The following is a 22372-nucleotide window of genomic DNA, read 5'->3' as shown; positions in this document are numbered from 1 at the left end:
ATCTCTACGATGTCTGCAGTGTGGCAGTTTATAGTGATGTCTAGCACTGGGGCATCATGCCGCAGCCATGTAGCATGATGTCCCACCCAGTCACATTATCCTGACACCAGGCCGACCAGTCCTAATACTAACCTCTTATAGATGAGCGCCAAGCGAGGCACCTGTTGGTACCGATTTTGTAAGTCTTTGGTATGATTCGGCCAGGGATCGAACCCACGAACTCCCGCATCTGAGGCGGACGATCTAACCACTAGGCCACCGGTGTGCACAAACCGTTACGATGACCCAGGCTACTTGGTGTAAGTTCAGTTTCAAAGGTTTTATCTAGCACAAATGAGAGAGAGAGAGAGAGAGAGAGAGAGAGAGAGAGAGAGAGAGAGAAGCGAAAAGGATTTTGATGTAAATGTGTACAATGTTTCATTTAATTATAAAAAGGGAATTATTAATATTTTATATATTTTCTCTATATTTGATTAGGTCCTTTATAATTAATCAGTGGAAATTCATCACTGATCAGTAGAAATGAAATGTATTTACATGTTTTATGTGCATATATTGGTGTGCACATCGATATTATGATTGGTATTTGTTTTATAAACAATAATACTAAGCAAAAAAAAAAACTTTGATTTAAGCGAGTTTGATACGAATTATTGACTTTTTACTAATTTCTAGCCCAATTCATGTAATGACGTCACTTGGGCATACTTGACTTTATTCGATTGGACAGATATGATAAATTGCGAATCGGTCAGAACTTAAAAAACGTGGGATTATTAATATTTTTCTCGTTATTTTCTAAGTTTGTTAATGAAAATATGATTTCCCATCATGATATGTGACGCTTAATTGTGTGTGCCTACAAAAGTTGGACCTGCAACAACAAACACCAGTATTGTATTAGCCAAAACAAACAAACAGTTACTGTCTTATATTCCAGACATGGAAATTAATCTTTGATAAAGAAATCTGATCTGATACCGCTCACGGTCTCCGAAGTAATTTCCCCTTACTTGACAACCACTACAAACTCGTTATGCATTGCTGAATCGGGCTTGCTTGATTCAGATAGAGTGAAATAATTTACAAAATAACAAAAGTGTAATTTACTGCGATAGATTGGGTCAGCCACATCCTACCTCTTTGTTAAATCACATGTGACCAGGCTATGAAAGTGAGTAAATTTACGCAAAGGGGGTGGGGGAGAGAGCGTGTTGTGTCAAAGTGTGAGTTGAATCTTCTAAGCTTCGATTCTGGAACAAATGTGACATATAATAGAAAGAACATGTTTTCCTATGTTAATATCGGGTATATTTATTTCATCGTGTGGTACCAAAAGCTATATGTTTTAACTCGTGGCTTCGCCACTCGATATAATGTCATATTTTTGGCACAGGAGACTGACCACAGGGGTTCGTTACAAACAAAAATAGAAGTATCCGTCCATTAATCAAGAGATGGGGGTGTTATATTGTTACAGGTTAGAGCCCCCATCCCTTTATTCCTGGATGGATGCTACTAATTTTCTTTGTAACGAACTCATGTGAGTCTGACGTTTTATCAATAAAGTATGATGAAATCTACAACACGAAATCACCATATCGGTACTGGGGGCCCCGAGTGGCCGAGTGGTCTAAAGCGCTTTCCGTTACGGATCACTGCCATCTCACCTCTGTCTGCGTGGGTTCAAGTCTCGGATTCGGCTAAAGTGGGTGTGTGAGAAAGCTTGCCGGTAGCTTCTCGTGGGTCGGTGGTTCTTTCCGGGGTTTTCCCGGGTTCTTCCTCCACCATTAATACTGGCCGCCATGTATAGCTTATCGTGTGCTGACAAATGGCGTTAAACCCTACAACAACAACAACAACCATATCGGTACTATAAACTATTGGTTAATACATTAAATAATAAGTTAGTTTATGGTATCGATAAGGTGATTTCGTGTTGTGAGAGATTTCTTCGTGCTGTATTGATAAAATTTCCGACTCCTGTTATTTTTGGTACCACACGATGAAATATATTCCGTATTAACGTAGGAAAAGAAAGTATAATATATCCTACACACACACACATACACACACACACACACACACACACGAACACTGGGCCATTTGTTTAAAAAAAATTACTCGGGAGGGGCCTTGGGCTACCGAGATGGCTAAAGCGTTTGCCTTTACCAATCACTTTCACCAGTCTCCGCGTGGATCCGAGTCTCGGCCAGTGTAAGTGAGAAAGCTTGCCGGTAGCTTTTCGTGGATCAGTGCTTCTTCCTAGAGTGTTTCCCGGGTTCCTCTACCCTCCACAAAATATATTTACCGCCATGTATCGTGTGCTTAAAAGTGGCGTTAAAGCACCAAATAACAAATGATCGCCCTTGTGGACACTCATGAACAAACTGATTTTAGCGCCCCTAGAGCGCGATTTTGATGTCCACGCAGAATTTTAGCCTCCTAGCCCCATCGGCATTTTTATGTGTGTCACAGCACCTACATGGCCACCACACCACTGCAGACGACCAGGACTGGCCTCAGGGGATATATATAGTGATTTGGTTTGGTTTTGTGGATTTAACTCCCTTTGCTCGCACACGATATGCGGCTATTCAAGGCGGCAAGCATGTTTGGTGAAAGAAAACTACAGAAAGAACCACCGACCCACAGGAAGTTACTGGCAATCTTTCTTAAAGTTACGCTTGCCTAGGACTAAAACCCACGCGGTGATATGAAAGATGTAAGAGATCTGAACAGGCGAACGCCTTAAAAGTAATAGACCACTCGGCAAGCCGGGGCCAGGGCGGTTATATAAACCGTAACCCTTGGTCTACGAGTCCGATTCCCTTACCTAACGAGAGACTGCGGCCCTTCACACGAATAAATACATAAGGGGAAATAATTGTCTGGATTGTTTAAATGTTGGGAGATCCCTATCTCCTTGCGGTGAATAAGTTTTAGAACTTTGATCGTGCACAACAGCTACGAGTTTGATTTGTGATTTCTTGCTGGAGTTATATGCGATATAACAAAATATGTGTCAATATTCAAACATGTCAGTTTTATAAAAGACTTTAAATGTCGTGTTCTCTCTCTCTCTCTCTCTCTCTCTCTCAATCTGGGAACATTACGAAACGACAATCAAAGGTACGTTCATCTTGTCATTACAGCCGTAATCAGTGTTTGTTTTTGTGTATAGCTGAACCGTTAGTGGACCGTCCTGGTCACGGATCCAACGCCGTATCAACTGTGAGATGAACTGATACAACTAGACAGGCAGACCAATAAATACAAACAGGAGACAACATATAAGATCAAAAGCACGCAATAGTCATTGACATTAATTGTGCTGATAAAACATTCTTAAAATATTCATACCAACAATCTGATATCTTGTTTAACTGGATCTGAGTGACAATTCAACAATGTAATCGATTAACATTTTATTATATGAAATTACATGTTTAACTCTGCAATGCTGACTATCTTGAAGGAAGACATATACATTTATAATAAACTGGTTACAAAATACCAAAACAACCTTGTCAATATGTGAACACAACATACATTGACTAATTGATCAAGTATAAATAACATAGTTCATATTATTACCGTTTACACTCTAGGCGACAATCACTCAATTGCTAACAACGTAGACGCGGATCGCCTAGAGTGCCAGAGAAGCGATGTCTACGCCGATAGCTTGATATGCCGAATGAAAACTTTAATTCTAATTACGTAACACAAATAGCATTTGTAATATAGATAAATTAACTTGTCTAAATAATTACTATGCATCTCCTGATAATTATAATTTGATAGCACATCTAGGCCAACACTAAACGTTGTGGGATTATCTTGCGCAAGCAAATGCTGTTGATGATGAAAGAATCGTTCATAAAATAATTTTCTGGGGTCTCTATTTTCCCTTCATGATAATGAAACGTTCCAAGTATGAAACTAAATTTTGAACACCCCCCCCCCGGCCTAAAAAGAAGACAAAACTAGATTACAAAATACGCTTTTCCTCCTCGTATATAAGATCCGTGAAGTTATCTAAGTTGTAGGCGTAACTCAATTTCAAATACTATGCGTTATATTAATTCCAATCCACACAGAAGACCTGACCCAATGTCAAATACTGTGCTATAGTTAATTCTAATCTAAGCATTACATGTAACCCAAATTCAAGTACTGTTCTATCCTTAATTCCAATCTAAGAAGTAGACGTGAACCAGTTTCAAATACCTCTGTTCTATAGTTAATTCCAATCTAAGCAGTTGACGTGACCGAAGTTCAAATACTCTGTTCTACAGATAATTTGAAACTAATGACGATTGTTAAATAATACTGGCTAGAAACTGCAGTAGAAATTTAAATGCGTTACATACATTGTATCGGCATAAAAGTGACTATGACTGGAGTGTCAAAAAATTTATAAAATCATGTCAAACAATGATACAATTACATAACGTTAACATAAATCAAGATATCAACAGTTCTAGTATAACGAAAAAAGATTAGAAATCAATAACAAAATATACAATTTACAAAATGAACTTAAATAATTGTCTAATTAAACTTAAAACAAATATTTCAATTTGTGTACACGATAAAACAATCAGGTAAAAAGGTCGACATTTTAATTGCAGTGCTACCACTAAATTCACATAAAGGCGTAGGCCATAACTCTTATTGACAACCTTGTACCAAATATACGAATCAGCCCGGGTGTCGATCATACGTGTACAAAATGCATACGTTGAAAACTCAATTCTTTATGGACTGCACTTTTTAGGAAACCTATAACTGTGCCTTATTCTCATTTCGTGACAACTTCATTTTCATAAAACTACTACCACTCTACCCCCCACTCACTCTTTCTCTCTCTCTCTCAATGCGCACTTAACACCTAAAAGTAACGCGTACGAGACTAGAACATTAGACAGAAGCGGAATAATCTTTCTGAAGCATCAGCATTAGTCTGCACTCTACAGTTTCGTGCAGAGGGTTTAATTTTTCTTTTAAATTTCCAATGTTTCGTAATATAGGTTATCCTAGCTATTTTTTTAATAAAAAAAATACCTTGTATATTGTAGGCGCTGTTAAAAAAAAAAGTTTAATTACCTTCATTTTGACGTATAATTGATGGGTGTAATTTCAGTCAACGTGTATACAGCTTGGACTTAGTACAGACGTGCACTTTTACACGAGAAAACAAAAACAAAACCCTTCTAGTTCTGCTTGGTCGTTTTCACTTCTAGGCTTTCCAGTTAAATTTAAGAACAAAGTAACTAAAGTTAGTTTTGCATACTCTGGAAAAATTAGTTTTACTTATTTTAATAGCTGCCAAAATTAGTACGACTTGGAATTGTTCAGGGTGATTAAATGGATCCGCCGTGTGCTTAGAGCACGCAAGATTTCTACATCTACATGATATGTGTGTGTGTGTGTGTGTGGTTTGGATTTTAACGTAGCTTTAAAAATTTGTCAGTGTGGCAGTTTATAGTGTATCTAGCACTCGGGCATCATGCCGCAGACACGTAGCATGATGTCCCACCCAGTTGCATTATCCTGACACTAGGCTGACCAGGCTTAACACTAACCTCTGAAAGCCGAGCGCATTACAAGGCAGCCGTTAGTAATATTTTTATAAGTCTTTGGTACGACTCGACCGGGTTTTGAACCCGCGACCTCCCGCATCCGAGGCGGACACTATAACCATTAGGACATCGGAGCGATCTACATCTGGTCAAGTAATTCAACCAAAAGTACGTGAATCTAGCACAGAGGTTTTGCCAACATTCTCTTCGTTGTGCATGCCGCAAATGCAAATAACTCCACCTTACACCTGTCACCAATACACAATATATATGGAGCGCAACTTAATGAACTTAGCGACTGGATAGCAAAAATTTAGGATATTGTAAACAAGAAATGCTGTCCAATCAAAATAGTGAAGTATTCGGAAAATAAATTATCAACACATTAATACTCTGAAAGAATATGTATTCCTAAAGATAGAAGCCAAACAGTAAATTAACGTATCGCCGTATATCACTCAAACCGAATCACATGCCGATACCCATGGATCGCCGACCAGTACTATATCTGGTAAAAATGTGAGGCAACACCCGTTTTACAGTGAACATTGTGCTGAAAATATTCCTATGTCTAGCATCAAGCAGACTGGAACTGCTCATCATATATAATTTAAAATCTGCATAGCTTCAACATTTTCATTCATTTTCTGCATACACTAAAGAGGAACACTCTTTGACATGCGGTTTTACTATAAGATACGAGTCCCTCTATGGGACTGTAGATAAGAGTCCCTCTATGGGACTGTAGCTGTACTGGCTGAAAAGAATTTCCATGAATTCAGAAGTCCCTTTCTTCATTTTAACTGCAAAGTGTTGAAACCATCGTTGATATTCTTCAGCGATAATAAAGGTTTTAAAATTAGCTGTTGTGTTGGACATACTTGGATGTCAACTTGACGCCAGCTCAATTATGACAAACAAGACTCATAACAAGTCTTTGGTGGAAAACTCATTCTGATGCGGTTTTCTGTTTGGAGGAGAACGATCATATTTTAAAGATGTATACCATACTGGCCATATTCGATATTATAATGGCACATTTTTCTATTTAGTACCAACTAGACATCTTGCCAAGTCTTTTGGTGAAAGCACTGTGTCGATATGACCAAACATCTAGAAGTTGTGATAACAAGATTTTCAAGACAGGCATCGTGCCAAGTCATTCGGTGAAAGCATAATGTCGATATGACCAAACATCTAGAAGTTGTGATAACAAGATTTTCAAGACAGACATCGTGGTGGTCATATTATAAGTTAAATCGGCAAAATCTGTACGACCAGCTAGATGCCAAAAATGATTTTGAGTAAATCCCCATGCTGACACAAACATTCAGTCAAGGTGGCCACAGTGGCAGGCATAATGAATGTCTGAATAGCATCATTAGAACCAACCAGACACAATTAAAATTTGTTTAGTGGAAACCCGATGTTGATACGACCATCCATTCGGTAGTGGATAGAAGATATTCAAGATGGCCACTGTGACCTCCATATTGGATATCAGATCGGCACTATTTTTATTTAGGACCAACTATACCTACTAAGATGTTTTCTACTGAAACCCCCGTGACAATATTACTTTTCACTGAAGAGGAGCACTGATAACACATTTTCAGGACTGACACCACTTCATTATAAAAATATATTATAAATATCATCAGATCAGCAGTATTTTCATTTATAACAAACTTGACATCACAGTAAGTCTTAGGTAAATACCACATATCTATATGACTTTCCAGGAGCAGTAGCAATTACAAGATATTTTCAAAATGGCTGTTGTGGCGACAATATTTTACCTCAGATCGGCACCATTTTCATTTAGAGCGAAGTAGACATTATAAGTAGTCTCCTGGTGAAAACCGAACGACATTATTATATACAGTTCAGGAGAAGGGGCGATAAGAATTTTAAGATGGCGACTGAGGCGGTCATATTGGACATCAGATTAGCCCCGATTTTATTTAGAACCAATAAAACTGCAGAAGTCTCTTAGCGAACCCCCATGTTAATATGACCATCAATTCAGGAGGATAATACTAGCCTTCAGATCGGCGTCTTTTTCATTTAGGACAAACCAGGCATCATAACAAGTCTTTTGGTGAAAACCCCTTCTTGCATTATGTAGTAATTACAAGATTCTCCATATGGCCACTGTTGCTGCAATACTCGACTTTAGACAGGCACCATTTTGATTTAGGACAAAACTGACACCATTAAGAAGTCTTCTGGCAAAAATCACATGGCAACATTACATTTAGTTCAAATGTAGCGATAAAAACATTTTTAAAATGGCAGCCTGGCGATCATATTAGCCGTCAGATCAGCGCCACTTGTATTTACGCTAAATATCACAGGATGTCTTCTGGTGAAACCCCACGTCAATACGATGTTCCATTCCGAAGTAGTAGCGATAACAAGATATACATGACGAACGCTAAGACGGTCACATTGGACATCAGATAAGCTCCATTACGACCAACACAGCTTCATCAGAAGCCTTTCATCACATGTTGATCCGACCATTCATTCAAGACAAGTAGCGATAACACGATTTTCCTGATGACAACTATCTCGACCATATTGGATATTCGAGCGGCGGCCAAGCGGTCTAAAGGTCTCACGTTTACCTATCACTACCATCTCACCTCTATCCATGTGGGTTCGAGTCTCGAGTTTGGCCAATGTGTGTATGTGAGAACGCTGCCGGTAGCTTCTCGCGGGTCGGGGATTCTTACCGGGTTTTCCCTAGTTCTTCCTCCACAATTTATACTGGCCGCCATGTAATATCATGCGCTGTGAGTTGGCGTTAACCCCCAAAACAACCATTTTCCTTTAGGATCTGGACTATGGTGTGTGTGCATGTGTATAAAGTTTCATCGCAATCCTCCAAGAACCGCTCCGGTGGCCTAGTGGTTAGAGCGTCCGCCTCGGATGCGGGAGGTCGTGGGTTCGATCCCCGGCCGATTCATACCAAAGACTTACAAAAATGGTACTAACAGCTGCCTCGCTTGGCACTCAGCATTAAGAGGTTAGTGTTAGGACTGGTCGACCCGGTGTCAGGATAATGTGACTGGGTGGGACATCATGCTACATGTCTGCGGCATGATGCCCCAGTGCTAGACATCACTATAAACTGCCACATTGCAGACATCGTAGCGATATGACTGAAAAATTGTTAAAGCTACGTTAAAAATCAAAATCACATCACAAATCACAATCCTCCAAGTAGCGATCACAAACCTGTACTAATGGACGGACATATATCAAATAACAGACCGTCCCATAGTCTTCTCTGGTCTACGACTGGTAGAGCTAAACGACTGACTTTATGAGGATATGGTAATGAATCGGCAGTTACCTCCTCTCTGGCGATAGGTCAATTAGTTAGCTAGCTATCCTCAACGCGAGATGGAGTGGTGCGCGGTTGAGATGTGCGGCAGAGTGTTACAATAGAGAATGAGTTATTCCTCAGGACCAATTTTACTTGGAATATCGTATGGGTAGGAGGTTGGAGATAGTCGAGAATCAATGACTTTGCATCATCGAACTTGAAATACAATGCACATACTAAAGAAAGGAAGCTGCTACTAAAATCAACGTAAAACATAATTATTTTCTTGGAAATAGCCATCACGCATGCCTGTTGTCTTGTTACAACTGAACTTCATCGTTGTAGGATAATCAAGAAAATTGGCACAAAAGCTTGCGTCTGACCCGAATCTGCCTCACTATACAGACTCCAAAAGAGCCAGCCATAGAAACAAAGCCTACAAAGCACAGCCGATTAGTGTGTGACACCATGTGCATACTGACCAACACTAAGCTACGTCATGAAAGACAATTGTAATAGTGGCACGTGCGCATGCTAAAGAATGTTTCGTTCGATCAAGTGAAAAGCGTCTTTTTGTAAAAAGCCCACACCGTCATCTCAAAAGGGTCCTGGCACAAAATACTGAACCGGAAATCCAGATTCCAAAATTAAAATTAATGTTTGCAGTTACTCGATCACGTTGACACGTGACATGAAGAAATAAAATTTATTCGAAAATAGAGATTTTGACCTAAGCAACATTATCCATAACAACAAGACTGACTACGAGACTAGGGTTAATATAAAAGGTTGTATAAATTGTGTATTTGTGCTAATACTATCATATATCGGAAATGTCTGTGAATGTCAATTTCGTTCACATGGAGAACGACAATCAGACCTTGTTCGATTGTTTGAAATTAACGTCCTGAATTCAGTTTTGCATTGTCTGGTTAATTGTAAATGTCCTAGCTTTGTTCTGTCGCTTAACATGCCTTGTTTTTTAAATATTTAACTGTGACTGTACAGAATGCTTACAATCTCAGTCTACTAAAAACCGCCGACATTATAAATTGCTGTTTTCCGCATAATGAAACGACAACTGGTACGGCTTATCGTCAATCGATTAACTATCAAAACAAATCTTACAGACTGTATTAGGATTAGGCGAAATCAAAGTGTGTGTGTGTGTGTGTGTGTTTGAGAGAGAGAGAGAGAGAGAGAGAGAGAACCCTTAACATCCTCATTTCGGAACCACGTAAAGAACACTTGGACTTCTAAATCATCGCAATTGTAAACGGGCATCGATCTTGACAGAATTAACTCGTCTTCCGTGTGCGTACATACAAACATACATACATGACGTAAAAAGGTTCAACGTAATATATTATCTTCCATATAATCTAATTTGATAAAATAACGATGTAAGTTATTTTGATCTGCATAACCCTTGGCAAAGTAGATTTATTCAAGATCAAAGGACATGATATACTTGAGATCATCCAAGCTCACATTTACCATCCGATAAAGAGATACTCGGATAGTGAAAGTCGCTTAATTTCTAATTATCTGGCACTGAATGGTGAAGAAAACGGTAGTATAATGCAGAATATAATACAAGTATTAGAATTCGTGCGTGTATTAATCTATCTTTGTAAACCAGCGATATTATGACATAACAACCCTAGGATACATGGAGGAATTTCCTGTGGGAAAACTACAGGGAAAAGAACAGCATTTTCAGTGATTTCACGCGTTGGTATGCAATATTTTTACTATCTCACAGTTAGTTAATCAAAGACCCCTAAAAGTGGCAATACTAACTTAGATACAGAACAAAAAGCCTTCTGAATGCAGAGGAGTGCATTACCAAATCTCACTGCAATAACTCTAAACAAGTCATTTACTTTTGTTATTTATCAGACACAATCTGCATGCAAACATGGTATGTTGCCGTTATGAACGTACCGATTAATAGTTTGAACAAACATATACCAATAAATGCCTTCTCTGAAGTTTCTAATCATATCTGCATTTGACGAAAGAAACTTTAGCACGCATGCCTGTAAAATAGTCAACTAGCTACTTAGATTCTTTTCTTTAAGAAAACCTGCTCACTCACTCTGGACCCCATTATTCTTTGATTTTACCGATATGGTAAACTAAAGGCAAGTAAGGCACAGGGCCCAATCAAAAACAAGAGCCTGATAAAGGTATGGCGCTGTAATGGCCGAATAGAATTTCCTGGTATCCAATAAGAAACCGTTTTTCCTTTTCAGCTGTTTTGTCTTGAAACCATCGCTGATATTCTTGAGCGATTACGATTTTGTTGTCGTTGGGTTTAACGCCATTTTAGCACACGATTGGTTACATATGGCGCCCAATATAATTGTCAGAGGGAAGAACGCAGGAAAAAAGAAACACCGACCAACGGGAAGCACATATCCAAATTCGTAAAGCCAAGACTCGAGATGTGCGAGTGATCTGTAAACGCAAGTACCCGGCACCATTTCGTAGATCACTCGACGCTCACCGTTCCGGATCACTGCCATCTCACCTCTGTCTGCGTGGGTTCGAGTCCAAGGCTCGGCTAGCGTGGGTACGTGGGAAAGCCTGCCAGTAGCTTCTCGTGGGTTCCCTTGGTTCTCCAGGGTTCCTCCTCCACCAGTTATACTGGCCGCCATGTATAGCCTACCTAGTGCTGAAAAATGGCGTTAAACCCTAGAACAACAACAACAACACGACTACCCGGCACCATTGGGTCATGCTAATCTGGAGTAGTAATAATGTTCAAGATGGCTACAATACGGCCATACTAAATACACGATCGACACCATTTCGTTTAACAACCACTGGGCGTCATGAGAACTCATCTGGTGAAAATCCCATGTCGACATGCCCATCCTCCCAGGAGAAGAATCGACATAATTTCTAAGCAAGCCATCATGGCGACCATATCGGCAGCATTTTCGTCTATGTCCAGGAAATCACTAGGTGAAGCCTTTGAGTAAAACCTTAGGCCAATATGACCTCTTGTTTATGAGAAACGGTTATAACGATATTTTCAAAAGAACTGTCATAGCGGCCATACTGGATGTAAGACTGGTACCATGTTCGCTTAGGACCAACCTGGCATCACATGTATTTTAGTGAAAACTATGTCAATATGATCAGTCATCCATGGGGAGTTGTGACAGCAAGATTTTCATTGAGGACTAATTAGACGTCAAATGACGTCTGATAATGAAAGTCCCATATGAAAGGGCTTTATATTCAAAATTATTTGTAATAAAATTTTCAATATGGTAGCCATATATAACGTCTGAAGGGCACGACTTTTATTAAAACCAAATATACATCAAAGTAAGTATTTTTAGTGAAAACTCCATGCTTCCCCTACCTTATGATGAGTAGCAGTAACAAAACTATTTAGCGTTGCGCCATTTTCATTGCGAATCAGCTAGACGGGATGATGAAGGCGTGAGTAAGGTTTCATGGCAATCCTCAATGTAGTTTTCGAGGAGTACCAATAATTTGTACTAACGACCTGGTGGACGACGGAAAAAAGTCCATTTAAACTCGGTGCATAATATATAATCGATCCAACCTTCAGTTCCAGAAGATCCCTTCGATTCCGATACAAACACTCTGCTGGTGATCATCTTCATCCTCCCATATTAACTACGCGAACTTGACCAAATGCTTAAACAAATATGTAGCCTCGGATCGATGGATTCTTCATTATCTTCATTTGCGTGCGATTTCGTTGTATAATAGGAAGTTCGCAAGATATACACCTTTTGATGCAAAAACTGAATTTGAAATCGGTAGGAAAAATTTCAAGTTGAATTGTGGTACATATTCAATAACGTTGTTGCCAAACATGTGAATCAACATACTGTTAAGCAAGTTAGCCGCGATACTTGTTATTTTCTGGTCCGCTTGAAAATGGAAGCAAGCCATCTCTGCCCAGGAGGTCGTCCCATCTCTGCCCAGGAGGTCGTCAGCGATATTAAGATTATGCTTTACAAGCAGGATTAATTGGTGCAACCAATTACCAGTTTACCAGTATATTCCAAACGTGTAAGGAGTTGGCCAGAAATCTTCCCCGTCGAAGGTGTAGAAATGAACATTAATAAAGTGACCTTCGGAAAGCTAGGATCCTCTTAACATTAAGGCATTATCTCGTACGAAGAACAGTAAATCTAAAAGCTATCAGTGGAATCAACAACAATTTTGTTCCTAATGCTAAAATGGTTTCACAAGATGAAAGTATCTATATGTAATGTTTCTCCTTGAATTTTCCACGTCATCTTCTTGCAGGTAAATTTAACATGTTGCGAACCTGTCAAAAAGAAAACAAAATAAATACACATTGCACGGTGTCCACACACTTTTTTTAAAATTAAAAAGAGGTTCTTCACCATACGACGCGCGTTGTTCTAGACTCTTGATAGCGTGAATTAACTCTTTTACACGCGGTACCCATTTTAGAAAATGACTGTACCCATTTTCGTTGATTTCGTAGTACTAAAATAACGAATTAATAAAAGACAGAAAACAACTGTTTGTATGGTACAAATTTACCCCTGTTCAAAATTCATGACTTAAAGTACCGAGTAAAATGACAATTTTCTCAAAAGCAAGAAAAGAGATACATATGAAAATAACTGACGGAACTTTTTTAACAAAAACTTCTTCCCAGATCCCAAATGACATTACGCGTGTGAAGCCAACTTTTTATAATCGACAACATTCTTTATATACTTCAATCAGACGTAGATATTCGATTACTGGAAAAGATGATTCCCACAATTTCGTGAGAAAAATGCATAATTACGCAACAGGTATCATTCTTTTCAAGTACAAAAACAAACGCATGGCATGAAAAGTAGGATTGCATTTCCTCAAATTTTTTACTCGGTTACATCAAAGTTGCGAGTTCTGGCGCACTCAACAAGTAATTAACTGAAATGTCAATATGTACACTAAACGAGTAATTAACTGAAATGTCAATGTGTACACTAAACGAGTAATTAACTGAAATGTCATTGTGTACACTCCGCAGCTCTGCTTCTACATGCTGATAGATTTTTTGCACAAATATGATACAATTTCATTAGGAAGTCTGATACAGTTACACCACAATAAATGGGTGATACAATTAATTCTGACTAATTATTTTAATGTACGCAACAGTGATATAATATGCTTTTCGTATTTGTTAAATGTAGCAATTACACAAGTTTTCTTGTAGTCTATTGTTTATTTTGTTTTGTTACTGCAGAAAATATCGCACGAGGGGATAACTACGTACATCGCAAACAGTTCTGTTTTCTGATTGCTTAATTTATTGCTTCCTTTCAGTTTAAATCTATTCATTATTCACATTCTCCAGGACTTTCACAGTTTAGAAATACTTCACCTACAACAACAGTACATCTATATTTATAGAACGAGGCTGGGAAGGCCATCAAATAATTATTTAACTGTGTACTACACATACACACACACGAGAAGACTCACACAAGACAAGTCTGTACTAGCTTTTCCATGACAAGTTTTATTTTTTTTGTAATTGGCATCAGGTAAATACATGACAATCTCGTCCATTTACTTGGCTAATTTTCGTTTAATAGTTTTCTATTTCTGTTTAATTTTTCTTATTATTTTTAAAACTGTTTTTTCTTCTTCACAAATTGTATTTAAGGTTGTGGTAAATCCGTTGTCGATTTCCCGCCGATGTCTATTCTTAATGACCACGGCTCACCACCTATTGCAAGTATTTTATTTAATTTCTTGTTACTTTTAATGACTGTATCAAATCTTCTACAAAGACGAGGTATTTCGAATGTGCAACATCTATCTGTCCTTAAGACAAAGAAAAAGACTTTTCAACTTTTTTGGAATACCTAAATAGAGGTGCTGCATCAAAACCCCCCATAACTTTTTGTCATGCATATTCCCAGGCACTCCAGCATGTTTGCTGGATATATATATATATATATATATATATATATATATATATTCATTTCTTTGTCGAATTTGGCGTAAACCTTAAAGACTAGTGGCGGTTTCATCTTGTGCTTGATATCCCATTATATTTTTGACTGAGGCAAACCCATTCCAGTGCAATTACTTAACAAAAGATATCCTTAATTATACGAACATTAAGCTATGTACGAATTTGTGACTTATTAAATTTTTGACTTTGAAATAACCATAATGGAATATGTTTAGATTGTCTATGAAAAATGTGAGTCCTCATAAGTCGGCAATGCCACTTTATGTTACTTTTAATATTATACATCTCAGGACTAATATATTCTAAGCAATTTCTTGAAAGAATTGCTCGTGGGTGAATAAACCAGTATATCAAATCTATGAATTTGTTTTTACCAATACGTTTCCTGTTTTTGATCGATTTTTAAATGAAGAGAGTTTGCATCTCAGTGTCACAATTTTTCATCATCATGTATCACTGTCAGCTAGCTCTTCATCGTGTATCACTGTGAGCTAGCTCTTCATCATGTATCACTGTGAGCTAGCTCTTCATGTATCACTGTGAGCTAGCTCTTCATGTATCACTGTGAGCTAGCTCTTCATCATGTATCACTGTGAGCTAGCTCTTCATCATGTATCACTGTGAGCTAGCTCTTCATCATGTATCACTGTGAGATAGCTCTTCATCATGTATCACTGTGAGATAGCTCTTCATCATATCACTGTGAGCTAGCTCTTCATCATGTATCACTGTGAGCTTGCTCTTCATCATGTATCACTGTGAGCTAGCTCTTCATCATGTATCACTGTGAGATAGCTCTTCATCATGTATCACTGTGAGATAGCTCTTCATCATGTATCACTGTGAGATAGCTCTTCATCATGTATCACTGTGAGATAGCTCTTCATCATATCAATGTGAGCTAGCTCTTCATCATGTATCACTGTGAGCTTGCTCTTCATCATGTATCACTGTGAGCTTGCTCTTCATCATGTATCACTGTGAGCTAGCTCTTCATCATGACCTTGTCTAAGCAACGACTAGATAGAGAGGAGACTGTCATAACCCAGGCAAGTTAGGACTGAACAGCAGGGAGTATATTTTTCAAATTTCTTTTTAAAATTGCATTCGTTATTATCAATGCATATTATTTGCCTGTTAAATAATAGTAAGCGTGCTCTTTTAATTGCAGAGATGAGATATGTTGGTTAAGTAAAAATGTTCTCGTGTTCATCTATGAATGACGTAGTTTGTACACTTTTCGCTTTAATCCTCTAATTGCTAGCTTTGGGATTTTACCCAATATATTGCAAAATAACTGAATACAAACTGTTGCCTTAAAAACGTTTTGTTTCTGTGTCTTGGAAACTGGCTAGCGATAAGTACAGAAGACAGACAGAATGTATTAAGTACATTTTGTTTTCTACTGCATCCAGTTTAAACTTAATTATTCTACTTTATAAGTTGCAGTAAGTAACTTAAAGTTTTTAATTTTATAACACAACCTTTTTCGGGGATATTATATGTTGTATTGTCTGCAGTATAACGCAATCGTTTGTTTATAGGAACATTTTATTTATTGTGAATATCCATTTCATGCATATATAATTTAGTCTGTTATGTTTGTCTTCTTTGGCACCAATATCAAAATATATTACATTCCAACATAAAATAACTTTCCTCTTTTGTATCACTGCCTGGATTAAAAAATAATACATTTTCATGCTTTATTTTCCCCTGTTTTAATGACCTAATGCATCTACTTTCTATTGTCAGTCAGTATTTTTTACAGGATATTTAACAAAACCAATGTTCATACTTCCGCTATGTTCTACTCTGACGATCTCTGATGATCTTTCTGGAGTATTTAAAAAACATTTCATGACATTTGTTATTGATATTTTTCCACACCAATACACATATTTGTTCTTAACTGAATTCCATAGGTCTGTGTATGCATTCCCCATAGCTGTGTATACTTGCTGATATTCGTTGGGAATGTGAGATATTCAACTCTGCTGAGTGTTCATTTCATGGCAATAGTTTTCTCTTGATGAGCTTCGGTATGAATATTATCAAAGTATCATCATTTCATGTTATTAATATTTTATTAGGCTATTAGGTTGTTCCAGACCCTCTGGTTAAGTCTGGTCATCACTGCTGCTGCCTTGGCAATCCTGCCGTTCACCTCAGAATCAATGGAGAGTGAGCTGGAGATGGTGGATCCGAGGTATGTGAAGTTCTCAACAACTTCCAAGTTGTACCTATCGATGGTGACTGATGGAAGGGAGTCTGAGTCCTGTGCAATGACGTTCGTTTACTTCAAACTGATGGTCAGTCCATATTCCTTACAGGCGTGGAAGAGGCGGCATATCAGCTGCTTTAGTCCATCTTCCATGTGTGATGTCAATGCTGCATCGTCGGCGAAGAGCAGTTCACATAAGTACCTCTGTGCCTTTAGTGATGGTATCAACAAGGCCACAGGCCCTCCCACCTCCAAGACCACCCCTCTTAAGTCCAAGACGGGCGAAGTCATCACAGACCAGGGGAAACAACTGCAGCGATGGGCTGAGGGAGGCTCCTGGTAGCGACAGCATTCCGCCTTTAGTCCTAAAAAGCGGGAAAACAGCAATGCTTCAGCCCCTACACATACTCCTGTGCCTCGACTGGGAACAGACACATCCCAAAAGACATGCATGACGCCAACATCGTCACTTTGTACAAGAAAAACAAAGGAGACCGCAGCGTTTGCAACAACTACGAGGGCATCTCCCTCCTCAGCATCGTCGAAAAGGAATTCGCCCGTGTTGCCTTTGCGCACTTGCGTCTACCCAGAGTCCCAGTGTGGCTTTCAATTAGGCAGGTCAACTGTAGACATGATCTTCTCACTACGTCAGCTGCAGGAGAAGTGTCGCGAGCAGCAGATGCCCCTCTACATTGCCTTTATAGACCTGACGAAGGAGTTTGACCTGGTCAGTCGGAGTGGACTCTTCTCTTCAGACTCCTGCAGAAGATCGGCTGCCCCCCACACCCCCCGACTGCTTGCTGTCATCACGTCGTTCCACGAGAACATGCACAGCAGAGTGTGCTTCAATGGCGCAACATCGGAGGCCTTCCCAGTCATCAGCGGAGTCAAACAAGGATGGGTCCTTGCGCCGATGCTCTTCGCCATCTTCTTCTCCGTGCTTCTCCAGTAAGCCTTCAAGAATTGCAGCGAGGGGGTGTACCAGGGCTGATGGCAAGCTGTTCAACATACCCCGTATCCGTGCTGTAATCCTATTACAGACTAAAGCAATGACAACTTTATCCAAGTTGTAAAAACAATATATGTTGCTGTTTGTAATTGGATTTTTAAGTTTCAGTCATACTGCTATGATGTCTGCAGTATGGCAGTTTATAGTGACATTAAGTACTGGGGCGTCATGCCGCAAATGTGGCATCGTGTCCCACCCTGTCAAATTATCCTGGCACCAGGCCGACGAGTCCTAACACTAACCTCTTAATGCTGAGTGCCACGTGAGGCAGCTGCTAGTACCATTTTTACCAGTCTATGGTATAACTCGGCCAGGGTTTGAACCCGTGACGACCAGCATCTGAAGCAGACTTTCAAACCACGTAAGCCACTGGAGAGGACATGTGGTTTATTATGTAAGGTTGCCGATATATAATTAGTTACAATCATGGGACCATTTCTGTAACATTTTACAATTTTATCACACTATTGCTGCTACTGTCAGTTTACTTGGCGAGCAAGTCATTTTGTAACAAAGATAAAAGAACCATCAAAAGACAACATAATAAGTTATCTCCGTATGTAAAACAACACAGTTAGAAAATAAATCCCTATTACGTACACTGTTTGAAAATAAATCCCTGTTATGCACACTGTTTGAAAATAAATCCCTGTTATGCACACTGTTACAAAATAAATCCCTATTATGCACACTGTTACAAAATAAATCCATATTATGCACACTGTTACAAAATAAATCCCTATTATGCACACTGTTACAAAATAAATCTCTATTATGCACACTGTTACAAAATAAATCCCTATTATGCACATTGTTACAAAATAAATCCCTATTATCCACACTGTTACAAAATAAATCCCTATTACATACACTGTTACAAAATAAATCTCTATTATGCACACTGTTACAAAATAAATCCCTATTATCCACACTGTTACAAAATAAGTCCCTATTACGTACACTGTTACAAAATAAAATCCCTATTATGCACAGTTACAAAATAAATCCTTATTATGTACACTGTTTGAAAATAAATCCCTATTATGTACGAATACAAAAAGGTTTATTTCTTTACTTTTTCCATTTCAAAAAATGTTTCATACATCTCACATAACTTCATGTGAGTATCCATTTATTGTAGTGTAGTATACGAAAGTTCCAGACAAACTATCAATCACATTTGTGTTGAAATGTATTATTACTGTGTTGAAATGTATTATTACTGTGTTGAAATGTATTACTGTTTTGAAATGTGTTACTGTGTTGAAATGTGTTATTACTGTGTTGAAATGTGTTACTGTGTTGAAATGTATTACTGTGTTGAAATGTGTTACTGTTGCAGCAGAGCAACATAAGAGCATGAAACATATCATCAGAGTAAAAAAAACGACAGAAAAGAGAAAAACGAGCTGCAAATCATAAAAAATTGACATTTTTTTAATTAAATAGTGACCAATTTTTCAGTTAAGATATCTACAGTTTCGAGTTTTCCGAACAACAAAGTCTGAATATTAGGTGTGAAGAAATTTCACAGAATTAAGAGACGGTCAGATTTTTTTATACTAGCAAATAATTAATGACAGTGCATTTCAAGCATGAAAAAATGTCACTGAAGGGGTTAGTGTTGGCCAAAATATATGTAAATTAGCTATATTTGTGCAATAAACATCTAATTATTAGTATTACTACTTTATTTTGTGAATTTGTTGCAAATGTTGGTTATATTTATCCACCCTCTCTTTCCCAACTTGCGCTTATTACCATTTTCTAGTTTCTGATTAAAGCTGCATGCACAGTAATGTATAACCATGCAATATTTGTATTGTGTACTATGCATTATGATCATGTACATGCGTATGAAAATAAGCAAGTGAATTGAATTTGTTAACTGTTTGTGAATAGCATCAATAACAACAAAGTACAAACGTATCCTCAAATGTGTGAGAGAAAGAGAGAGACTTACGTGTTTTATATGAATTTCACTAAATACGAGGAGCATTATCAAAAGCAGCAAACCAGCATACTGGACAATTTTAAAACACTCCTGCAAAGGAAATAATAATAATAATAATGATAATAATAACAAAAATAATAATAATAATATTAATAATAATAATAATAGAAAGAAGATGATGATGAGACAATTTTTCCTAATTTGCAAGTTACAAATAACGTCCGAGTCTGAGGCTGCAATATATATCATAAGACATCGCAAAATACGTGATACTTCAACCATTGTAGAACCTGCTGGCTGCTAAATACGATACCTCAACCCTTGTAGAACATTTTAGTTTCTTCATGTTGTGAAATATCACTTTTTGGCTTTTGACCAAAAACCTGTATCATAACAAAAGTCATTATTACCAAATAAAACAGAAATAACAAAAATGGAATCCAATATGAAGTTTGTACATTCAAGTCATAATGTTAAGAACTGGCATCAAGAGTCATGATCTTAAAGAAATTTCATGTATTTCTTCATGTCTTGGTTGTCACATGTCCAATATACCAAAGCAAAATGGAATCTTCTTCAGGTATACATTGCAGTCATAAAATGGCCAATATTACTGTTTTAGGGAATAAAAATGAGGGAATGGCAAAATGGAATCTTCTTCAGGTGTACGTTGAAGTCATAAAATGGCCAATATTACTGTTTTAGGGAATAAAAAAGAGGGAATGGCAAAATGGAATGTTCTTCAGGTGTACACTGCAGTCATAAAATGGCCAATATTACTGTTTTGGGGAATAAAAAAGTGGGAATGGCAAAATGGAATCTTCTTCAGGTGTACACTGCAGTCATAAAATGGCCAATATTACTGTTTTAGGGAATGGCCAAATGGATAAGCTGGATAGAAGTTACCTTGAGCACAAACGTCGGGGTGAGACAACTATTAGAACAGACAATATTTGAGTTTTGAAGCATGCTAGAACCCTTTGGTTGCCAGAATTTGTGTTTGTTTCCCATAATGTTCCTTATGTAGATAAAACAAATTATATTGATCTGAGGATTCTAATGTCCAGGTATGTGTAATATATATATTTCAATTAATGGAAGGTCAGCACAAACCTGCATATATGGTTCCAGACATCTGGTATATGTATGCATTGGGTGTAATGGCTGGACAGCACATTCCTGCCCATATACAGTCAAATAAAGGTCAAGTGTCCGCAGTGAAGTGTGTGTTTGTGTGTGTGTGTGTGTGTGTGTGTTAAAGGCTCAGCAGCACAATCATGGCTACTTAGAGCTGAGAAAGTTTAAGTTCCCCAAGAACGATAAACAAAACAAAGCCACAAATTAAGTTCTTTATAATGCCAGGTTATATATATATCATGAATGACCGAACACATTCTAGGCTAAAATGATTGCCTCCACAAGTCACCTCTTACGGCATGCGGGTGGGCGTATCCAAACCTATTTACATTCCCAAACCCACATGGGAAATCAAAAATGTAGACTAACCAGAAAAATGGGTAATCAGATAAGTGACTTACCCAAACAACGTCAATAAAGATGACCACAACAAAAACGTGCAGGAAGGCCTGACCCTGAAATATCCGCCAAAACCAGATTATCAACCATGTAGTAGTGGAGTGGAGGGCACTCGTCTGAAGGGCCTAAAACAAGAAAAGAGTTCGTGAAATTTATTTTTGTTTCATTTGGTTTACTTTAATTTTGTTACCTGTCGTGTAGTCCTACAATGTAAGACAACGAACCTGATATTTATGCTTTTTACTCGCCGACGGCGACCCCAAAAACAAACGTATCAGGGGAGAAGTCTTGTATCGTTGGACTAACAAACCAGTCGTATTGCTCAATGTAGCATTTACACAATGCTTTGATATAAAGAGTGGTGTAGTTCAGTATAGAACCACTCAGTTTCGTTTCGCTATGATAAGGTTGAAGATACAGAGAATTACACTTCAAAAATATTTGTTACAGGTAATTAAATCTTTGTCACTTCTTGCTAAAGATACAGTCTTCTTAGTGATTAAAAGAACTTTCATCGTGAAAAATATTTGCACTGTCGTATACAGGCATTTAATAAGAAAGTTAAATTCGTCATGAAAAAACGACCGATCATCCTATAAATTTTAGTTTTAGTTGGACTAAAATCTAAACATTATGGGTTATATACCGCCAAGGTCAGTCCTAATCGACTGCCTTACTGTACCTTTGGTAAAGGCACTTAGTTCTCATTTTCTCAGCATGATA

General features: G+C 38.0%; 1 protein-coding gene across 2 annotated transcripts in view; it reads right to left on the bottom strand.

The window, feature by feature from the left end:
- Positions 1–3415: 3415 nt before the first annotated feature.
- LOC149796287 (ceramide phosphoethanolamine synthase-like) overlaps positions 3416–22372 on the bottom strand; it is a 32995-nt gene continuing 14038 nt past the window's right edge. For both annotated transcript variants that reach the window (XM_089960935.1, XM_089960934.1), the window contains 3 exons: positions 21652–21774; positions 20123–20203; positions 3416–13246 (listed from right to left, as the gene is read on the bottom strand). In XM_089960935.1, coding sequence (XP_089817061.1) covers positions 13211–13246; positions 20123–20203; positions 21652–21774 — 240 coding nt within the window. In that variant the 3' untranslated portion in view covers positions 3416–13210. The remainder of the gene's footprint in view (positions 13247–20122; positions 20204–21651; positions 21775–22372) is intronic.

The sequence above is a fragment of the Sinohyriopsis cumingii genome, chromosome 6 (genome assembly GCF_028554795.1).
Source record: "Sinohyriopsis cumingii isolate HCF-2022 chromosome 6, ASM2855479v2, whole genome shotgun sequence".
In the NCBI taxonomy this organism is placed as follows: Eukaryota; Metazoa; Mollusca; class Bivalvia; order Unionida; family Unionidae; genus Sinohyriopsis; species Sinohyriopsis cumingii.
Note: the sequence above shows the minus strand (reverse complement) of the source record. Positions and strands in the feature narration are given on the sequence as shown.